This window comes from Atractosteus spatula, chromosome 5 (assembly GCF_055471065.1).
Source record: "Atractosteus spatula isolate fAtrSpa1 chromosome 5, fAtrSpa1.hap1, whole genome shotgun sequence".
NCBI classification, from domain to species: domain Eukaryota; kingdom Metazoa; phylum Chordata; class Actinopteri; order Semionotiformes; family Lepisosteidae; genus Atractosteus; species Atractosteus spatula.
The window spans coordinates 59,433,042-59,453,770 of NC_142710.1; the positions used below are offsets into that span (position 1 = coordinate 59,433,042).

The following is a 20,729-nucleotide window of genomic DNA, read 5'->3' on the forward strand; positions in this document are numbered from 1 at the left end:
AACTACATATACTACTATATGTAGTTTTTATTACACAATGCTCTCGGGCTGTGTTTGCCAATTGAACCCAATAACTGATCTAGAACCAGCCTTCCAACAGACATTTGTGTGATATTTGCATAAAGACAACGATAACAGGAAGACAATGGAAAAGAGTAGTAACAGGTAAAATAAAGAATACAAAAATCACACAAACAGTTGCAAACATAATAGAACATTGCACACAACATTGCTTAAATGTTTCCACATGTATGGGTATTTCACATTTGGCTACATAAATATTGGATCCAGAACCCAAGCCTGGACCATTCGCCTATTAGTGATTAGTAAACTATACTGTAAGTCCTATCAATTATATAAAAGACAAGCCCCTGAATGTTTGGTTTCTATATTTATAAGCTTTTAAAGTTTGATGGTGTGTCTCTATCCAACAGTCATTAAATCATTTGAATTAGAACGAAGGGCATTGTAAAATGTTCAAATGCCTTTGAGTGTAAGTTTTAAACTTTCAGGGAGTGTGTGTGATTTACATGATCAGAACGTAGGAAAGGTTTGGTGCCAAAAATGCTGTTGAATAGTTGAAAATACAAACGTTCTCCAGATACAGTGATTTCTTTGCTGTCTTTGCTAATGGGTGGGTGACTTATTTCGACTGGTATGGCTTAAGCAGAAAAAAGTTACCAGCTGTTCAACCTGACAACTCACCTTTTGCTGTTTCTATCCAAGTGACTTGAAACCAGAACAAACTGAAGAACACTTAATGGAACGGCAGTTAATTCTTTGTCAGCTGAAATTATTTGAATATCATATTATTTTATGTAATAGCAATCTAAGCCTAGCAACAACAGATGATAATTTATTTACTGTACATTCCATAAAACCTCATAAATCAAAAGGTAGTTGAAAGCATATGGAGTTGGTAGCTTAAAATTGAGTTTTAAATTTGTCCACATTTGTAAAAAAGATCACTTTGAAAGCATTGCCTGAAAGCAAAGCAATAACAGTAACAGTTAATACATTAATTTACTTGCACTGTGGAGAAGCTGGTTGTGATGAAAACCATCAAATGGAGAGTGTGAAATCGGAGCATCCAGTCTTTCCAGCTTCAGTCTTTGTTAAATACTTTAAAGACCAGCAAAGCTTTGTGGACTGCGGCTGTAGCATGAACTGCATGGTGTGTTCCTAATTAGCTCGACACCAGCACAGAAAGAAAAAAAGACCAACTCCAATCAGAGTCACAATCACAGCACCAGCAATCACTCCAGCGTAGCTTTCTGTGATGTAGAAAACAAATTAGATTAGGCTGAGAAATGGGAGATTTGACAAGCAACCTAAACCACCTGCAGTCACACTTGCCCTCCCAGATGAGGAAACAGTGATCTCCTGTTCCAGCTGAATGAAAACACTGTTGGAACAGGAGACCAAAGTGTCTTCACCAGTATCTTCCAGTGGTCTCGGTCATCTTAACAGATTTTGAGCAATTCATGATTTAACTGGCCTTGTACAATATGCAGGATTCTACTCCTTAAAGGGGACCACCTGCAAGGCTATTTTTATTTTGGCCCTAGCAAGAATCAAAAGTGCATTTCAAGCTACGCTGAAAGAAGAATGAATGCAATAACTGCAATAACCCCCAATTTTCATCGCAAAATACATTAAATTTGTGCAAAGTCGCACAAAAATCACAAGTCGCGCGAACTCTCACTCTCGCCCCGTGGGGAACCAGGGGTTTGCAATGACATGGCGACTTACAGTACATGATTTCATGTTTAATTCAAAATTTGTAAAATTTTTCTATGACATCAATTAATTTATTTGTTTGCTGATACTTACAGTAATAAGCTTAATAAGAGAAATTGGGACAACAGTTACATTTTAAGAAGTGGAACTTATGGAATTCTGCTATTTGTAATTAAATGTACTTACTTCCAGTGGTGATTTTCAGAGTCTCTCCAGAAGAATATATATTTTTAGAGAAGGCATAAAACTCAGCTTCACAAGTATACTCTCTGGGTGCAGTCAAGGGTTTCAGCTTGAAGTAGGCAGGCTCCCCAGAAGTTACCTGCTTTGTACCAACCTTGCTTAAAGTGTCCAACTCTCTGGCAATGATCAGAATCTGAAAGATAATGGGTTAGAATGAGCAAAACATTCTGTGTATGTAGGGGTTACAGAGTGGTTGAATTGCTTAGTATGGCTCTTCTTATACTCAGGGGTAAGGGGAAAACAGAACTTTATGGAGCTGAGCAAGTTTATAGTTCCCACTTGTAGTTGCTGAACCTTTGATAAAAGCTACTTTGTGATTTTAGTTTGACTTTTAGAGTATAGATCCAAGTATTAATATCTGGTAACTAACTTACCTTCCCAGTATTCTGTCTCATGCCTTTGCTATTTGCTATCATTACTTCCTGTGCTCTTTCCAAGTTGCTCTGTTTCTGTCATCTGATAACTTGGACTGCTGATAACTTTGAAAGACGGTCACAATTTGTTCACGATCCTGGTCAACCTATATATTAATTCAAGTAGCAATCTACTGTTTCCCCGCTAAATTCTTAATGAACATCTGTGCTAAAGTATTTTTATTTCTTTGAATTATTTTCCTCCTGCCTGACCAGTGATAGATAGTTATATTAAAAGCAGTATATCTTCCTTCAGGGGTGTTTATATGTAGCCTTTTCTGAGTTAATTCAGTGCCAACTCATATTAGTTAAACTGGCATGTCTCTTTATGCAACATCCCACCATTCTTGTATGGAAAGGGGCTCACATTGTACTAAGCAATATACAGTAATACATATAATGCAACAATAGAAAAAAATGTGTTTTTTTCCATAAAATGAATTAAAAATGTATTTTACCAGCCTGTTTTTTAGCCAAGGTGCTGTCAACGTACAGGATATTTCAGGTGCACTTCCTTCATAAAGAAATACCTCTTTGATGGCTCCATATCCACTGAGGGAGATTACTGGAGGAGGTAGGAAATCTGGGAAAAAGGGGGAAGCAGGACTTTGTGTTCAAAGAAAAAAAAATGCATCCTAGTTTGTTTATGAGATAATTTTCTTATTAAAGTTTGTGATATGATCCTAAGCTTCACGGTTACCCATGAGCTTTCTTTTAACTTTACGGTCCTCTGAAAACAATCCCTCACTAGAGTTATAACTGCTTGTATCTTTTTTCTTCTTTTTATTACAATTTGTAATTGAAAGAATTGTCATAGAAAAAAATTTTTTTTTGCCTTTATGCCCTTTGATTTAGAATCACCAGCTGTTAAGTACTGTAACTCTGCCCACAACTACAATCCTTGTTCCAGCATGGCCGGAATGAAAAAAAAAACATTTTCACAGACCAAATTTAATAAATCCCACAGTGGAGATACAATAGCATCATTTAAATGAATAATGCTGCTGTCACTGATAAAGGCAAGCAGATTGGGTAACTGCTTATCCATGAAAGAATCCATAAAAGCATACTAAGGCCACCTGCAGCCTATCCTGTCTCACCTCTGCCAGTTGTGCCCTACACTTTGAAGTAGCTGCAATTTAAAAATGCAGCTCCTGTCATTACAGAGTCCAAAAGAAGATTTTTAGGTGTTGATAAATATTGTTCTATTGATAAATACTATTCATTTACAACTTAAAATCTCTGAAATCCGACTAATGTGTTACTCAGAAAGAATGTTGCATAGATCAGACTATTTTATTTTATGGGGTTACCTTTGCAAACGATTGCCAGTTTTTCAAACTCATAGCAGGAAGCATAGATGCGTCCAACATTGCAGTCCCTCAGTCGTCTCTCACTGCCACTGCAGGTCACATCTCCCAAGAAAGGAGGGCCCTTATTCCACTCGATATCTGAGCTCTCTATAAAGAGCACGTTTCCCGAATTTCCACAACCCATCTCCCTGCAGACAATATCGGCAAGCTTATATTCATTATCCCTTTTTCCACGGCAAACAGAATTCCAATTGCCTCTCGCATACACCTCCAGTCTTCCGCCACAGGTGGTGCCAGGAAACAGTGAAACAAGACGCACAGGTGCCTCTTCTAGTGAAGACAGGAGAAGTGCACAAATGTAGTTATTAGGATTTCATTCTACAATAACAAGCCATTCAGCCCATTGCAAGGGCAGCTGAGGAATGGAAGCCATCAGGCACGTTTTGTTTGTCCGGTACTTTAGTTTCTATGCGAATACAGAATAAAATTTGGGGCTTCAATCACTCAGCTGGGAAATGTGTTTCAGACATCCATGACTCTGCAGTTTTCTATGGGATGTCCTAGATACTGTAAATTCCCCTTTTAATGTCTAATTGCAATCCTGTGTGCTTATTTTACTGCAGAAAGTCAAACAGTTCAGTGGTTCTAGCTCATCTTGACCTCTTTTTAGACCAAAGAAATTAAAGATTTACCTCTCTTAACCTGTCCACATATGACAATCCCTTGAGACAAGGATTGTTCTTTCTGTACTTTGAACTTTAAGTCTATAATATTGTTTTTGTGGTAAGATGACCAAAATTGAACAGAATATTCTAAATGATACTACAGCTTTGTAAAACTTGAGCTTAGCTTTCTTTGATTTAAATACTTCTGGCTATAAACACTAGCTATTTACTTTTGATTGCTTCCCTTCCTTGTCTGGGTGAGGACAGAGAGGAAACTATATAGAGCACCCTGATCCCTCTTGTTCATAATTTTCTGCTGCTCAGAATGACCCCTTTGATATGGATAGTTTATGTACCACCAACAACCTGTGTGGATCACTTTGTGCTTATCAATGCTAAATTTCATTAATTCAAGCCAATTGTCTGCTCAATCCATACGTTTGTCAAACTCTTTTTGTTGTTTGTTGCTGTTTCTCCCTCATTTTTGCATCATCTGCAAATTTCATTAGATTACTAACTATACCAGGATTTAGATTGTTGTTATACATCAGGAAGAACAACAGGTTTTTCCTATGCATTCATTGTGCAATAACATCAATGCAATTGGACACGGTAGAGAAGAAAAGACAGTGAACAAGCTGAACGGTTACTATGCAATACTGACCCACAAACACGTCTACAGGATAAGAGTTCTTTGATCTCAATAGGCGATTAATAAAGTACACTTCCATGCTGCAGGAAAAGCGTCCGTTGAGATTCGAAGTAACATCGTTCTTCTTGTACTCAATTGCCTTGTGGGTTTCAGGAAGAGTCAGTGAACCAATCAAGCTGAGGGACTCGTTGCCCGTTGTAGGATCCTTTTCATGTCTAAAGAGACTGAGGGTTATATTAGAGAGCTCATTGGGCGCTTCACAAAAAATGGTGAAATTCCCTCCTGTGGGAATGAAGATGGGGACCAAGGAGGTAGCAGGTGGAGAAAGTGAAGCTGAAAGGAAAACAAAAAACGACACAACATAAGTGATTATGGACCATTGGAAAACCAATTCTCTGGGCTCAGGTTCTCTACATACTGTACTGTAAGAATGAAGTCAGTCCCTCAAAAAAATTAAGAGAAACATGTTACTGCAAAACATTCTAAAATGACTTTGCAAAACATGTTTAAAGAGCTAAGTGTTTTTACTTGTTTCTAATTAATACTGTATATCAGGGAATTGTTATGCTAATTAACAGATTTGGCATTTACTCTACCATGTTCTGCGTGTCATTTGAAAGTGCGAGGAAACCACAGTACCCAGTGATCCAGTGCCACAATTCCACTTCTGTATCTTTTGAAAGATAAACTATCGTTCACACCAGAAAAACTTACAAATTGTTAGGTTGATGGGCGCGCTGAAGTTCGATGCCTCGGGACGTGTACTTTTGTTATACCAGCAGGTGTAGAGACCCTCATTTTCCGCGATTGCCTTCACAGTGAATGAAACAGAGGACGAATACGAATTTGGACGAGAAGAGACCGCTTCAGAAGGCTCGATGCCCCTACCCAAGAACGTCGTGACCGGGTAGGGGGCTCCATTTGGGATGAGGCACTTCAAAGTCACATCTGAGAGCAGTTTGATGTCTTTCTCATCACTTGCGTATCGAAATGAAAGCGACGGAGCTTCTAGAAGTGCTGTGAACAACAACAGAGAGAAGAGAGGCTGACTGCAGAGACCTGTTATAGCTAAATTTAATTATCTTTGATTAAAATTAATTTTCGTTTATTTTTGATTGCATACAAAATGCCTTTTTGTTAAAGAGACCATTGGATTTTATTCTTTTGGTATATGGGTAGCGAAAATACAGAAACCAAATCTCAGGCGTTATTATGTTAATATTTCTTCATTTTTAGCAACGTTGAGCACCATCACGTGCAGTATAAATGCAAAGGCATTTTTTTGCTTAGCGTTCATAATAATAGAGACTCTTGCACAACTGCTGAAATTTACAGAAAAACACATTTAAGCAAGCAGAAGTGAGGTAGTTTAGCAGAACCCATATTTTATGTCAGTTAAATAGTAAATATTACATTTTCATATATGTTTAAATAGTTTTTTTGTGATATTTTCATGATGCTAACTGACTGCAAGTAACCAAGCTTAAATGGCGAAACCTTTTAAGGCTCCTAAAAGGTCTGAATTTCTGTTTAGGCCCCATTTTCTACTGAATGTAGAGGTTCTCAAAAAGTACAGGTGAAATTAAAGAACGAACCAACGGTGCAAATGACACAACACCAAGGAACAAAGATTGTACATTCTTCTTGACACACTGTCGTAGAATTGCATTATTTATCATGCACATTGAGCAACTGAAAAGCAAGGAAGAAAATCCTGAACTTCATTGACATATTCAGAATTAAGGAGCACACTGGCACAATATTTGTTCATTTCATGACAAAGATTTCATATGGAGATCTTGAACTGGAACTGAAATTTCATAAAGGGAAAATTCTTGTAATTTATCAAACACTGTCCAGCTATATCATTTTTTTTCATCTTGTTTAGGTCAGACATATATTCTTGTATGATTGTTGGCATTTTACTATGTATTTCATAGGATACTCCTATTTGTATCCACCTATGCAGAGGGACAAACTGAACACACTCACCACTGGTGAACAGCACCGTAGCTTCTTCCACAGCCAGAAGCACTATAAACACTGGTTGGAGACAGAGAGAAGTCTGGTTTATTTTTATTTGCATTACTTTCTTCACATTTGGGGAACTAGAGGCTTTATAAGCTCGGTGAATCTGACTTTACCAACAATAGATTGTGAAATCAGATATTACATTGACTCGGCTTTTATTGCCCTAACCTCCGTTGTCATCCCATTTTGCTCTGAAAAAGAAATGGATGTATATTCTACTAGATAATACTAATTAAACTAGTTAATTTCTCACACTTTATGTTTGTTTGTATTAAATGTACATTTTTTTATATTATCATGTATACATTTTCCTCAGATATACAGTTATTCAAAATGTGTTGTAAAACGTGTTTAGAAATAGCGTGGCACAATGAGGCAGTGGTTAGCATTACTGCTTTGTAGTGCTGGGGTCCTGGGTTCAATTCCAGCTCAGTTCTTGGGTGCTGTCTGTGTGGAGTTTGTATGTGTACACGGGGGTTTCCTCTGGGTGCTCCCAAAGTCCAAAAACCTATTAGTAGGTTAACTGGCTTCTAGTACGACTGGCCCTGGTGTGAGTGTCTGGTAGAGCCTATTCCAGCAAGCAATGGGCACAAGGCAAGATACACCCTGGCAGTCCATTGCAGGGCACATATGGACACACAATCACACCAGGGCTAATGTTCCCAGAAGCCACTTAACCCGCAAGTATGATTTTGGACTGTGGGAAGAAACCAGAGCGCCCATGAGAACATGGGCAGAAATATAAACTCCACACACGTAGTACCCCAAGTCCAGAATTGAACCCAGCGCCCCAGTGCTGCAAGGGAGCAATGTTAACCACTGCACCACTGTGCTGCTCGTCTTGTAAAAACAAAAATCTATATTTTGAAATAGAAAACATGAGTTAGTTTGATGTGCACAAAGTTTAGTGTACACAGAAAAATAAACAGTAAATCTTTTGCTTTCAAAATTCATATATAGTGTATATATGGTGTGTAAATATTTTTTTTTCTCCACAAAAGATATACTGGTATAGCCTTTGACTTGCAACACTCTTGCTTCAAACTCTGAAAGCTTACAGATTTGACAGAATGCTCCACTAAATAAATAATCTCCAAGTTGTTCCAGCAAGTTGCAATAATCAAACAGACAAACAGACATCAATTTAACATACAGGGTTCCCATTCTGTCTATGCCTTCATACAAGGAAACACCATAATATATTATGTATTCCCTGCAGAATATTGTATGTTCAATCAGGCTTCAGTAGTCCAGGGTGTTCCGTTACTTACTTATACTTTGACTTTTGAAGATAAAAAACCATCAAAAGAACATAATAGATTGAATAGCAGATTCCTGTAATCACATTTTTGATGCTAGTGAATAGTTTTGTAATTTTGTATTTTTTTAAGAATACCTTCTTAGGTGCTACATAAGATAATTTTACTTGACCTTAATGACATTCCTCTAAAAGATGAAAAAGTTACATTGATTTTTTTTTCTAACGATCAAAAACCTAATGCTTATCCTAACCATGAGCCTGACCCCAAATCTAACTCTATGACTTACTGCAACATGAACTTTGGGAAATGTTATCAACACTTACTGTATGTACCTGCCACATCTTTTGGAGTGAACGTTTAGAATATCTGCAAACAAGAGTAGGTCATTTTTCCCATCCAGGAAGTTTGCTTGCTAGTATCTAAATGATCCAAGAATCTGATCCATTTTTTTCTGTAGCTTGTTCCAGATTTCCTCAGGAGTTATAAATGTTGTGATAGTGTCATGTGCAGCCTATATCAAGATCAAGCTCCATTAAAAAAAGATTTTTAAAGATTTTTAATCTGTAGTTTATAAAAGAATCTCAAAAATCCTCTTCATTATCTCATTATTATATAGTTTTTCCAAACTTCCTCTTTTATAAATGTTTTATGCAGCCTTTAGGGTGTAATGCACAACTCTATTTAAATAAAGTGTAACCATATAAATATTAGTGATATTTCACCTAAGAAAATGCATGATTAGTCTTGATATTAAAATTCCTCTGTTTAATATTATAAAATAGCAGACAGAAATCTTAGTTTAACAAAAGTATTTTGTAGAAATATTTGGATTACACAGAGCTTTGTTAAAAACTTTGTAAGCTTACCATTTCTCAGATTTATATGAGAGAACATTTCTTCTGAAAATGGTTCTGGAGATTAACTTCACCACTCGCAGACATGTACTCTGTCTCTTCTGAGGGAAAATGTAGACTTTGTAAACTCATGACAAGAGATAAACTGGTACAAATATGATGAAATGTTCCTGGTTCCATAGTTGCAACAATCAACATTTTGCAATTTTCTTTCTTAACCCTTCATCTGAGGCAATTTTAGGAAACAGGAAGGTTTATTTCTCTCTTCCAAAACCAACATATATTGAAAGGGAATAAATGTACAACTGGATCAATTAAATGATTTGTTTGTTGCCAGTCATTCATCATGCATTGTAGTTGTCAAATGCTATCATTTATAATCACAACTAGATTCCCTGAATGTCCTTCTCTCATTTGTAAACTTTCTTAACTGTATGTTCAAGAGAAACCATTCTTTCTGATCGTATCTGTTCTCTGTGTTGATAAAAATACATTATTTGGTGTATTTAGAAAATGATTTGAAGTGTTCCTTTCTGTTTATTTTCTGTCTTTTTATGTTCAAATGTTTTCTGTCACTAATACTGATGCTAATGGGATGTGTGGTGAGCGTTCTTGCGCACTATGGCTGCTGTCGCATCATCCAGTTGGGGCTGCACATTGGTGGTGGTGGAGGGAAGTCTGCATTACCTGTAAAGCGCTTCGAGTGATGAGTCCAGAAAAGCACTAGATAACTGTAAAGCAATTATTATTAATAATACTGGGTGCCAGTGCATATGAATGTAGTGCTGAATGATGTTAATGTCTCTTCTTTAAAATGAGACAGTGGTCTGATTATTGTATAATGATAAAATTCTATATTCTTCAGTAATTTACCATCTGATAACATCAAATCTTCATTCAGATATGTAATATATGGATAAGATAAACAGTGAGCTTTATTACTTTTTGAATGTCTTATCTTTCTGACAGGATTAATAACTGAACTGCACTGAAAACTATGCTTTTTGATGAAAGGTGAGATGAACTAATGCAAAAGTGTAGCTTCTATGTCTTCTCTGTCTGACTGAGACCAGTAAACATCATACTCTTGGCCAGGAAGTCCCATCCCTGGTACACACCCACTGTTTTTTCCAGCTGATCTCTTTCTATAATTCAATACTTAAACAAATAAGTTACTCCATAGGAACCTTTGTAAGTTTTTTTCCCCAAAACTGGAGATATTAATTTATTTATGAAACACAATAGCTGAAAAAAGAGTTCAAACTATTCCAATAATCAGATTAAGGGTTCAATTACTGTATGTAACTAGAATTTAACTGGAATTAAAATAAGGAGGTATGTAGGCACTCATCGACTGGGGTTGGGAACCCCTGCTCTACAGTATGTGTAGCTGAGTAATATATGATTGTTACCACTGGTTTTGTTATTAAGTGGAATATAATACAAATACAAAAATGAACAGTAAAGAGCCAATCAGCCTACAGGGATTCTTTAATATTAATTTATGTTATGATAGTTACATGAAATTCTGCAGAACCTGTTAATGATATTAATACACTGCTACTGATATGTTTATATAAAAATAGTCATCCACAACATATTCAGTTAAAAATAACACGCTTATGTCACTCGGAGGATATCTAAAGTTTTGATCCTTTGTAATTCACTGGAACAATTTTTCCAATGAATTTCTCACTGCCTTCAAATTTCGCTATTAGCTATGTTGCTGTTTCACTTGGATTGTCAGGGTCGAAGGTCATGATTTCCATGTGGATGAGACCTGGAAAAGAAACACAAAGATTATTTCACAGGTGACTTTGCTGCATAGAATTCATATAATCTTATTTCATTGTTACGCATTGCACTGGGTTAAATTTTTATTCTTAAACTAGAAAAATTGAATAAGAGAAAAAATGGTGAAGTGAGATCATTTCAATGATAATTAATGCATTGAAAATGTTACATCAAAAACTTAAAAAATTGGAATAGAAGTGGTATTTCCAGCTTCAATATTTAAGATCATGTGTGCATGCTATTCTATGCTGTACACTCAGTCAAGTACGTCCGAGGAAACTCACTGGAGAGCCCAAGTGGCTCCAACACGTGGTATATTATATACTGTACAAAAATAATGCAAGGTAACATGTAGTGCTGAAGCAAAGCCAAAGCCAATAATAAACTAGAGCTGATAAAATGCCCCCTACATTTGGACATTACATACAGAGCTTTTTAACACTGTTTAAGTGACATCACCAAGTTCAATTTTCCCCAGCTTAGGCCATCAGAAAATGTGTCATTTCCAGTGTAGAGTGTAAGAGGTGTTATGCAGAGAAAACAAATATGAAATATAGCCCTTGCTGAGAGTAAGAAAATACCAGGAAAGCAGAGGCCCTGCACTAAAAAAGTTGAATAAAATGTCTTAAAGGAGGCGATATAATTTAGTAGCCATGCTTTTGGGAGATACACAAAGGCCTAACATAGATTTGAAAGTTCAGCCTCAAAACGAAAATGAAGGGATGATATGAAAAGTAATATTTTGCTGTATCACCACAGTTGCATAATTAGATGATAAGCACAGTATTATGTGATTTCCTTTTTAGCTTTGTGTCTTGCTTTCAAATGCCGAGATCTGTTAAGCTGTTAAGCCCTGTGCCTCTTGTGCCAGAGAACCAGGTCTCAAAGTGCTGATGCTCACTCTTCCACTCCCCCACATCCAGCTCCAGGCTCTCGAAGGAGTCGTCATAGGGTGGGGCTTCAGGCTCGCTCTCGGGATCCCAGAATTCTGCCAGATAGGGGTGAGATAGAGCTTCCTTGGCAGTCACCCTCCTTTCAGGGTCCAGGAGCAGCATCTTCTCCAAAAGGTCCACCACTGAGAAAAGAGTGATGAAAGAAAAGGCCTTTAAGACACCTTCTCTGAAGGGCCACTCGATTTTACTTATCCTACTTGATTATTTGGACAAAACTGTAAGGGGAACTGCCGTCCCAATTTCTCAGACCGGTATTTAAATCTCGGTAACAAATTCGCTGGCAGGAATAAATTTGCTGGCGTTCTGGAAAAATGTAACGAATTTCGAATTAAACACAAAAATTGTGAACTTTGTGAAAGTACTGCAATTCGCCAAGTTGTCGCAAATCCCTGTTCTCACCAGGGGCGATTGTTCTCACTGCAATGACCGATATAAAGGCACATTTCGCAGCAAAATTGTTCCAAAGTGATCTGCAAGCAGAGTTAACACGTAGTATTTGTCGGCAAAACCGTCTCGGAGTCGAGAGCAATCGTTCTATTGGATTAAAAGTGATGTGTTCACAAGCCTGCTTGTTTACAATGCAATAGGGTAACATATAAGGTCACCATAAGTCGTGTTGCCTTGGTCTGAATTGTACAAAATGTCACTGCTAATACCTGGAAATGTTTATTTTGTGATGTAAATTAAAGCTTTTACACATTATATTTTACTTTTATTGTGGTTTGAAATGCCCTCATCAATGCTGATTTTTTCTATCCTGAAATATAAAAACAGCACTGCAGTTCCCCTTTAAGTTGGAATCTGAGAACTCAGTTTGATCTCCTTGTTGCAGATCTGCCTCTCTTTGCTTTTTCATGGAATCAAAGTACAGTACGAACATGTTTTAACCAATGCAGAATGTGGGAAAGCCTGGACCTGAGAGTCACAGCCCAGCGTGTCATCCAGCTCACCCTCAGATCAATTTCTAAACACACAAGCTAGTTCTGAGCAATGTAGTAACTTGAAAGGCTCAGTTAAGTCAGATATGTTGAACTGAGGTTTCTTAGGAGCAATCCGCTGTGGGTAATTTCATTTCTAATGATTGCTAAGCTACTTCATTTAAAAAAATCACCTACAGTGGCCAAAACAAAAATTGGTTGAAATGTTTAAAAAATGTATTTAAGTGCGACACACATTCCTGCTGGATTGGGTCTCTCCAGGACCAGGTCCAGTGTTACAATATCCAGTCCTTTTTGAAACACAAAGATGGGGGAAAGAACAGACTTAAATACAAAATGGCACAGATCATGGTCTGTCAATCCCATCGATCCCTTGTTTTGTGCTTCCCATCAGTGAAATAAACTACCTTTCCTGTCCATGTGTGGAAATACGGCTCTGAAGTTCCTCTTCTCTTGGTGCGGCAGAGACTGGACATAGCGTCTAGCCTGTGGAAACCAAAATGATGGAAATCTTGTTCTGTGTTGCTGTTTTGGGGGTGAGAAACTGCACTCTATGAACATTACAAGTGTTGCTGGCTTCTAAAAACAATAAAAATAAAAAATAATTTAAAACTTAATCAAAATACTTAATAAGAACTTTCTTCTAAACGTCTTTATGAGCTACAATTAAAACACATAGTTTTCACACAAACACTATGCTTATCATATAGCGTATCTGCAGCAGAACCATTTTTGGGTAGTAATATATTAGGAAAAAAATTATTATATGGGGACTTTGTTAAAAAAAATACGGCAATGCTAAAAGGAAAGGAATTATCAGGTGAAGCAAGTTCTGAGTTCTCCTTTAATTCGAATGAATTAAAATGAATTATGAGTTAACACAAAGACAAGTACATCTTTACTCTGCATCTTCTCCACAAGGGATGGGTGAGGTGATCCTGTCAGGTTCAAAATTCTTTTTAGCTGGTCAATGTCTGATCTGAGAATTAAGGAGGAACATCACTGGTGGTGAAACACAAAGTTCTTTTCTTATTTTACGCAAGGGCTAGGTAATTACAAAAGGTCTTAGGGCTACCATGAGTAAGATATGTTTAACCTCTAAGGTAAATGATATACCAAAGATCTGAAGTAGTTCTGCCTCCACTCCAATCATATTGTTAGCTTTATTATTTGTACAAATTGATTCAATTTTAGACCTAAACCGCAATACAGAACCTGCTTTACATGGAGGCAATCACTGGGCCTTGGACTCCCAGAGAGTTATTTTGTCCCTTTGGTGGTTTTTGATTTTTCATCCTCTGTGAATTATGTTCTATTATACTATACCTGTACATAAAACATCTAAAGTACTGTACATATTTCTCTTAAGTGCTTGGGGGCAATCTGTTATGAAGGTTCGTATAAGAAATAAAGATTGATTGCCTGTACCTAATGTCAGTCATGTCCCTTTCTTTAACATATAACTTTGTATTAAATATTTAAATCTGTTACCTTGCTATGTGCTGAATCCTCAGGCTTCTTAAGCTTTTGTATTCTGCACTTGTGTGTGTAGGACTTCCTCTGTTCACTCTGCCTAATATCCTCGACCAGGCCTTTATTCCTCTAAACCTGGTAAAGTCACTTTTCAATAAATGCGACAGAGAGAAAAGGGAATATAGAGAAGTGCTTTCAGCTATCTGCAGGATCTCCCAGTTAGCCATCTTGTGTTGGGGAAAGACAGACAAGAGTCCAGAGAATGCAGACAGCATAGAGGTCTTAAAATGTAATTACTTTAAATAAAGGATACAATCATTTCCAGGGAAAAGGACCTCTCCAGTAATCATTTCAGCTAGAATGCACCCAGCCGACCAGATATCCACTGTAGAGGAGACCCAAGGTGAACACTGAAAAGGAGCTCCGATCAAGGTTTAGTGCAAGGATTTTTTTTTGTTTTCAGCTCTTATTTTTTGTGTTAAGGATTCATTCAGGGTAAAATAGACTATTCAACCTCAGATGGCACAGATAACCCGAAAGGAATTGTTCTCCTATTGACTGCTTTTATGATCTGAAGCTCCCCTGCACCCCCACAATAGAAAAGATCAGTCATGAAAGGAGTGGAATTTCCCACTTTACTAACAAAAAAGTTATCTTGCTTTACTGTCTGCATTGCAATCAGCTCTTCTTCCCACACAGGGTAAAGCTACCTGTGTCCACTACATTTCTGGCTGCAGGCTTTGTTGTAGAAGTGGAAGTAACACTGTCCACATTTATGGTGGTATTTCATGACTCTATTTAAGATTCAAAACAGAAGCAAAGGTTTTTTTTATGTCACACTAATGAATTTTAGAATAAAAATGAATTAGTGTTGGAATAAATAGGTCATAAATAGTCAAGCTGCTCCATCTTGCTAAGGATTTATTCGCATACCCTGCAACCCCTAAACCCTTACTGAAAAAATAATTATCCACTCTAAGCAAAATCTGTAAACAGTGCATTGGAAAATTAAGGTAATACTCACCAGTTTGGCTGTAGTGCATCCAACTAAGAACAACCTCTGGAGCTCGGTACCAGCGAGTCACCACATACCCTGTCATCTCACTCTCTGTATGGCGCGCCAGGCCAAAATCTAAAATCTGTACCAAGGAGGATCAGAGAAGAACCCTCTTGAGGTCAGACTGTATGTATGCATTTTTTTTCTCACTCTCTCTACTTGAAACCTGAAAAATCCATCATAAACGGTCAAAGTGAAAATCATTACCTTCAACTCACAGTTCTCATTCACAGCCAGGTTACTGGGTTTGAGATCCTACAACGAGAAACATTGAGCAAGTAAAGCAATTTCATGAGAGGAGGCACATCTTCTCAAAATGTAGCCATCTTCCAGTTACATTTGAATAATGCAACACTGAAGAGGTCTATCACAACAATACTTGCAATAAGGCTTTCGTTAACAGTGAGTTTTAACCTTCGATTTTAATTATCCTGATGGCTCATAAATGTGATCACTTTTGTATCAGTTTGCATGTGGGCTGTAACATCCCATATCTCTTCTGCAAAACAGTGAGGCATTGTTCACAGTTTTTTAAAGATTAAACATCTTTTATTTCTTTTGTCTTAGTGTTCCAAATATGAAGCAGCTAAATGAGACATTAATGAAAAAACTCTTCTTGGTAAACTTATCACAATCACATATCTGACTAGACGACAGTATATGTGTCTAAACTTGTCCATGCTGTGCTTAAAGTGATAGGGAATTTATTAGTTTCGCTTTTTAAAGTGTGATTTACAGTACATGTACCATATATAGACACATTACATGTACAGCAGACATTTACAGTGAAGTGCTACATCTATAGTCTGAAAAAATACATTTTTATGCGATGAATCAGATCATTACCAACTAGCAATAGCAAAATGTTAGGTTAAACTGCCTTAATGCACAGGAAGTCAACTCCAGAATTCTGTAATTGGGCAGAAAAATACTAAATGTCATATGGCTGAAAAGTAAAAAATACATCTAAAGACTACTTACAGTATACGCAACATAGTACAAGCTTATAATCACCTGATTTCGAGATCAGAGCTCCAGTGGTAGCATTCTGTGCATTACAATAAGATCATGTTTTAACATTTGTAAAGGATTCACTATTTTTTTTTACTTTCCAAAAACAGAATGTAAAACTAAGGTATCTCTTTAAAGTAGAGTAAACAGACTCTCATATTACTTAATACACGGTGTCTAGTGCTATTAAATGTTATGGAATCAATCTATCATAAACAGAGTATGAAACCAAAATGATAAAAAAAAAACACTTACCCTGTGCACAATCCCAGCAGAATGAATATACTGCAAAATATGAAGAGAAAACATCAAACAGACAAAAAGAGACATCTCTATTTCTTCATAGTCTGTATGTGCTTTTAAAATCATTTTGCAAAATTAATTAATTTTTCCAATGAAACACCTTATTCATACACTACCCAAACAAAGAAAAATCAGGCTTGCACTTTTTCTAACCTGGCTCAAGCAACCAATGTCTTTGGAAAATAACCCTGTAATTCAGTTAAAAGGTGAAAATAAGATGCACACCTTCAGCCCACGGAGCAACTGGTAGACGAGGTAGGTGACTATTTTATCTGTCAGCCTCCCTTTCTTCATGATGTGACTCAGATCCTGTGCCACAAAGGGCATCACCATATAGCTGGAAGAGAAAGACGTGCTGAGGACTAAGAAGAAATCCAAGAAAAGATTTTAAAATATCTTGCTCCCACGGTGTCAGTATTTTTGCTTCCTCCATAGTAATAAGTGTCACAGTCCAAGCTATTGTTTTAGTAATAAAACTGATCTACCTGACCGTTCTTTCCAAATCTGGGGAATTTTTAAAAATGTGCTTTGGAGAATGCCATGTCAGCTGTACAAAGCAAAGTAGCAAAAATGATTCCAACTAGTCTGTAATGGCACAACAGACTACACAGCAAAATTAGTTTTATTACTTTACTTTTCAACATGGAATAAACCTCTACACGTTCCTTTACATAGAGAGATGTCTGCAAGTCCTTCTACTCCAGAACTTAAAGATACAAATACAGAAAATACCATTCTGATTCACATAAACTGCTTCTGGCCATATACTGTATATCCAAAGCTGCTGATGAACTGTAAGATATGTAAGAATACAACACATGTGAAATGTATATAAAAGGTAGTCTTAAGTGATTATGCTACTATGAATCTCAGGCTCCAAATGTAAACATTATAATTATTGAAAATGCAACTGAAACTAGAACAAACACAGAATTAGTATACTCTGCAAGTAGAATGCATGGTCTGGGGGCTTTAAAACATGTTAGTAATTGTCCAAATGCCTGTAATCACCTCTACCTGCCTCAACAGGTAGCACATTCTGACACTGGAATGCAAAGAGACTTAACTTACAAGGTCTGGAATTTTTCAAGTGATGGATCTGGTGTGAAAACACTGACGAGGGAGATCACCTGCAGAAGGAAAGACACGACTTTCCATTTAGAGAAAATAATTTAAAAAAACCAAAAATACTGTCTTTTAAATTTTAAAAGAGAATTTCTTTTTAACCTATTCTTCAACAAAGGGCCTATTTAATCTCTCTTTGTAGCATATTTCAATGTGTGTAGTGCCCTGGGGTTCTGGAAATGGGTAGTGTTTAAAAGGGGACTCTAATGACATTTTGCTTACACAATTTGTGTAACAGATCCCACTCATTTAATTTGTCAGCCGCTCAGTGATGTATACACCATATATAAAAGACACTATGGATATTATGGAAGTGGCTTAATTTATATTGGGAGTTTTAAGAAGTGGTTACCAAACTAGAGCATACATTTTCGTGTTTGATATGCCTGAGGAGGCGGAGCTCCCGATATGCTCTTTTGGCATGAGTGAGGGACTGGAAGGGCCGATATAGCTTCTTTATCGCTACTTTCTCCTTGGTCTTCTGGTCTATAGCCCTGCTACAAGACAGAAACACAGACCACAATCATTTCACACAGAGTTGTGTTCAAATGCTGATTTAGGTAACCTGAGCTTGAGCTCATAGCCACTTGATTGGTGACTATTCAAGAACACACACTGAAAATTTAAATCATGAGCACAGTTTGCAATAGTTTTCTCTGGCCTGCAACGTTTAAACTCTGTGAAAGTAATGGAAACTCTTCTTTTGAATAGCAGTAGCAAACCTCTTAGGTCTGTCAAACATGATGTATTTTCAATTATTTTAAACTGACCAGTCTCAGGTGATCTCCAGTCAGCATAATATTTGCTTTATGCAAAGTCTGAAGGATAATGGAAGTTTCTGAAAACAGTATTTATATGAGAGGTGTCTACTCCTTGTCATGGAGGGTTGGTATGCCTACAGCAGAGGTCCTCAAGGGCTCATCTTCAACACGTTTTATAGGTGTCTTTAAATATCTCGCATCTCAAGAACAAGGAAAGACTTCAACTTGACCAATTAAGCAAATAGTAAGTTCAATTAGGTAATTCAGAGTTCAGATGAAATCAAAATCAGAAACCTTTTGGCAACCCTACTATGCAGGACTTCTGCACTCCTGGTCTACAAATTTTCTTTCCAACTCAGTTGTTAACAACTAAAGCAGCAGCCATGACTCATTGAACTAGTTCAGTCTAAGAACTTCTGCGAGCTCTTCAAGTGCCATAGGACCAGGATTAGACAGCCCTCATTTATAGGGTTTAATTCTGTCTTTAATCTTGGATAAATATTTTCACATATTGTAGATAGGGTTCTAAGAATCTGTGGCTCTTCCAGTATACTAGATTCCTGCTTCTAAGTTTCACACTAAGGTTACCCGGAGTCATATGTAATCTCTTCCATATAAATGAGTAGTCAATAAGAAAAAAAGCTTAGCTTAACGTTTTAGCTTCAGTTTAAAACAAAACTTTAAATGAAGCCATCAACTACAACATTTTGTACAGGGACACAAAATCTTTTATAAAAAGTTGTTTAATAATATAAAACTTGGCAAAACTACACAAAAATGTATCTAAAAAAGATAACTAAACCACTGCAAGAAACATTCAAGCCCAAACTTTCTGGAACAGTTTGGGCTTGAATGGTTTTTGCAGTGGTTCAGTTTACTGAACCTATCTAATCTATAGACCAACTAAATGAAAATGTTTATGTTCATATCCTTAACCCTTTTCTCACACACTTTGATGCCTTAAAAACCGATAAGATAAGAATAATGGGGATGATAGACATCAGCTTTCATTTATTTGCTCTTCATTAGGAAAAGGTGCAATTAGATAAACATATTTGCATAAATACCGGATAATCAGAACAAATTACGCAAAAGGGTAGCAACCTGAAAGAAACAGGCAAAGTCAATAATCATTTAACAGCTTGAGTTCGTTAGCTTATCTGAAGGGAGCAAAATGGCTAAATCTTTGATTTATGTCTAATTTCGATCTGTGGATTACAGAGAACATTCATGGATAACGCTACTAGGTAAACTTTACTCTCTTAACTTGTCTTGCGGTAGTTAACACCGTACATACCGTAAGTACAATGTTTGCACATCAAAAGTGACGTCTTATATTTAAAGAACAATGTTTTTCCAAGGAAAGATTTATGGAGCCGTTTATAGTTCCGTGTAGTCTTTGCATTCGACATGAGGACTAGGAGTAGTGGTGCTTATTTGAACTATTCGGCTGCTATCAACTGCTTTAAAATATTTGGCCTCGGAACCAAAGCTTCTGTCCTAACCTGTTCCAGCTTGTAAAAACACAGACCGCAGCCTGATGCCAGTTCGTTGCTTCCTTGGTATTGCATTATTTTTAAACAATTCTGAAACAATACGTTCTACAGACAAATGAGAGGAAAAAAATACATAATTAAGCACAGTGGGTCATTATAGAAACACATACCCTATTCGTCTATCTCTGCAGAGTTACTCCAACTCACCGAAAACTGGATCCAATAACAGACGTTTATAAAGGGGGAAAAAAATGTATTTCTTGTTCACTCCAAAAAATAAGGGTTAGAAGGAATGTTAAATCTGATTGTATATACAACATAAAAAAAAATGTTTTTGGAGCGATACATATTAATGCCATATTAAAACCAAAACGTTACAGTATCGTAATAATAACTTCTATGGTACTGCCCCATCATGCGTTACATTACCAGACTGTTCCGTATGCCCCAGAACCAACAGGTGTGAGCCCAGTGTATCTGGTTGGCACTTCCCAGGTGGTTTTCTGAATTTCTTCTCTGCGAAATCCTTTCTTGACCGGGGTCGCCATCTGCCCTTTCTCCGTCGACTTTTGTTTGAGACCAAGTGTTACAACACTTTCAGTCGTGCACAGTCTGTATTACAATGTCACCCAAAGGTAGATCTAC

The 20,729-nt window shown here is 37.0% G+C and overlaps 2 protein-coding genes across 2 annotated transcripts; both read right to left on the minus strand.

Moving 5' to 3' along the window:
- Nucleotides 1–3: 3 nt before the first annotated feature.
- Nucleotides 4–9,570, minus strand: LOC148835363 (uncharacterized). Its single transcript, XM_088915282.1, has 8 exons — nt 9,186–9,570; nt 7,019–7,069; nt 5,741–6,043; nt 5,039–5,359; nt 3,710–4,039; nt 2,855–2,979; nt 1,927–2,116; nt 4–1,274 (listed from the first exon to the last, which is right to left on the minus strand). The coding sequence occupies exons 1-8, from the start codon at nt 9,211–9,213 to the stop codon at nt 1,183–1,185; spliced, it is 1,440 nt and encodes a 479-aa protein (XP_088771408.1). The 5' UTR covers nt 9,214–9,570; the 3' UTR covers nt 4–1,182.
- A 1,079-nt stretch (nt 9,571–10,649) lies between these two features.
- Nucleotides 10,650–20,729, minus strand: LOC148835364 (mitogen-activated protein kinase 14A). Its single transcript, XM_088916783.1, has 12 exons — nt 20,514–20,729; nt 18,195–18,324; nt 17,774–17,832; nt 16,928–17,039; nt 16,655–16,684; nt 15,596–15,643; nt 15,356–15,470; nt 14,645–14,716; nt 13,753–13,832; nt 13,266–13,344; nt 11,869–12,042; nt 10,650–10,953 (listed from the first exon to the last, which is right to left on the minus strand). Exons 1-12 carry the CDS (start codon nt 20,630–20,632, stop codon nt 10,892–10,894), a joined length of 1,080 nt encoding a protein of 359 aa, XP_088772909.1. The 5' UTR covers nt 20,633–20,729; the 3' UTR covers nt 10,650–10,891.

Bases quoted from the DNA above. Each gene is read 5' to 3' on its own strand.
- LOC148835364 (XM_088916783.1), bottom strand. From the start codon at position 20,632: ATGGCGACCCCGGTCAAGAAAGGATTTCGCAGAGAAGAAATTCAGAAA. The intron at 18,325-20,513 runs GTAATGTAACGC...TCTGTCTTGTAG, and splicing joins GGGGCATACGGAACAGTCTG to CAGGGCTATAGACCAGAAGA. The intron at 17,040-17,773 runs GTAAGTTAAGTC...TTTCTCTTCCAG, and splicing joins CTTGAAAAATTCCAGACCTT to CTATATGGTGATGCCCTTTG.
- LOC148835363 (XM_088915282.1), bottom strand. From the start codon at position 9,213: ATGTTCTCTCATATAAATCTGAGAAATG. The intron at 7,070-9,185 runs GTAAGCTTACAA...GTCTCCAACCAG, and splicing joins TCATATAAATCTGAGAAATG to TGTTTATAGTGCTTCTGGCT. The intron at 2,117-2,854 runs GTAAAATACATT...ATTATCTTTCAG, and splicing joins CTTGGCTAAAAAACAGGCTG to ATTCTGATCATTGCCAGAGA.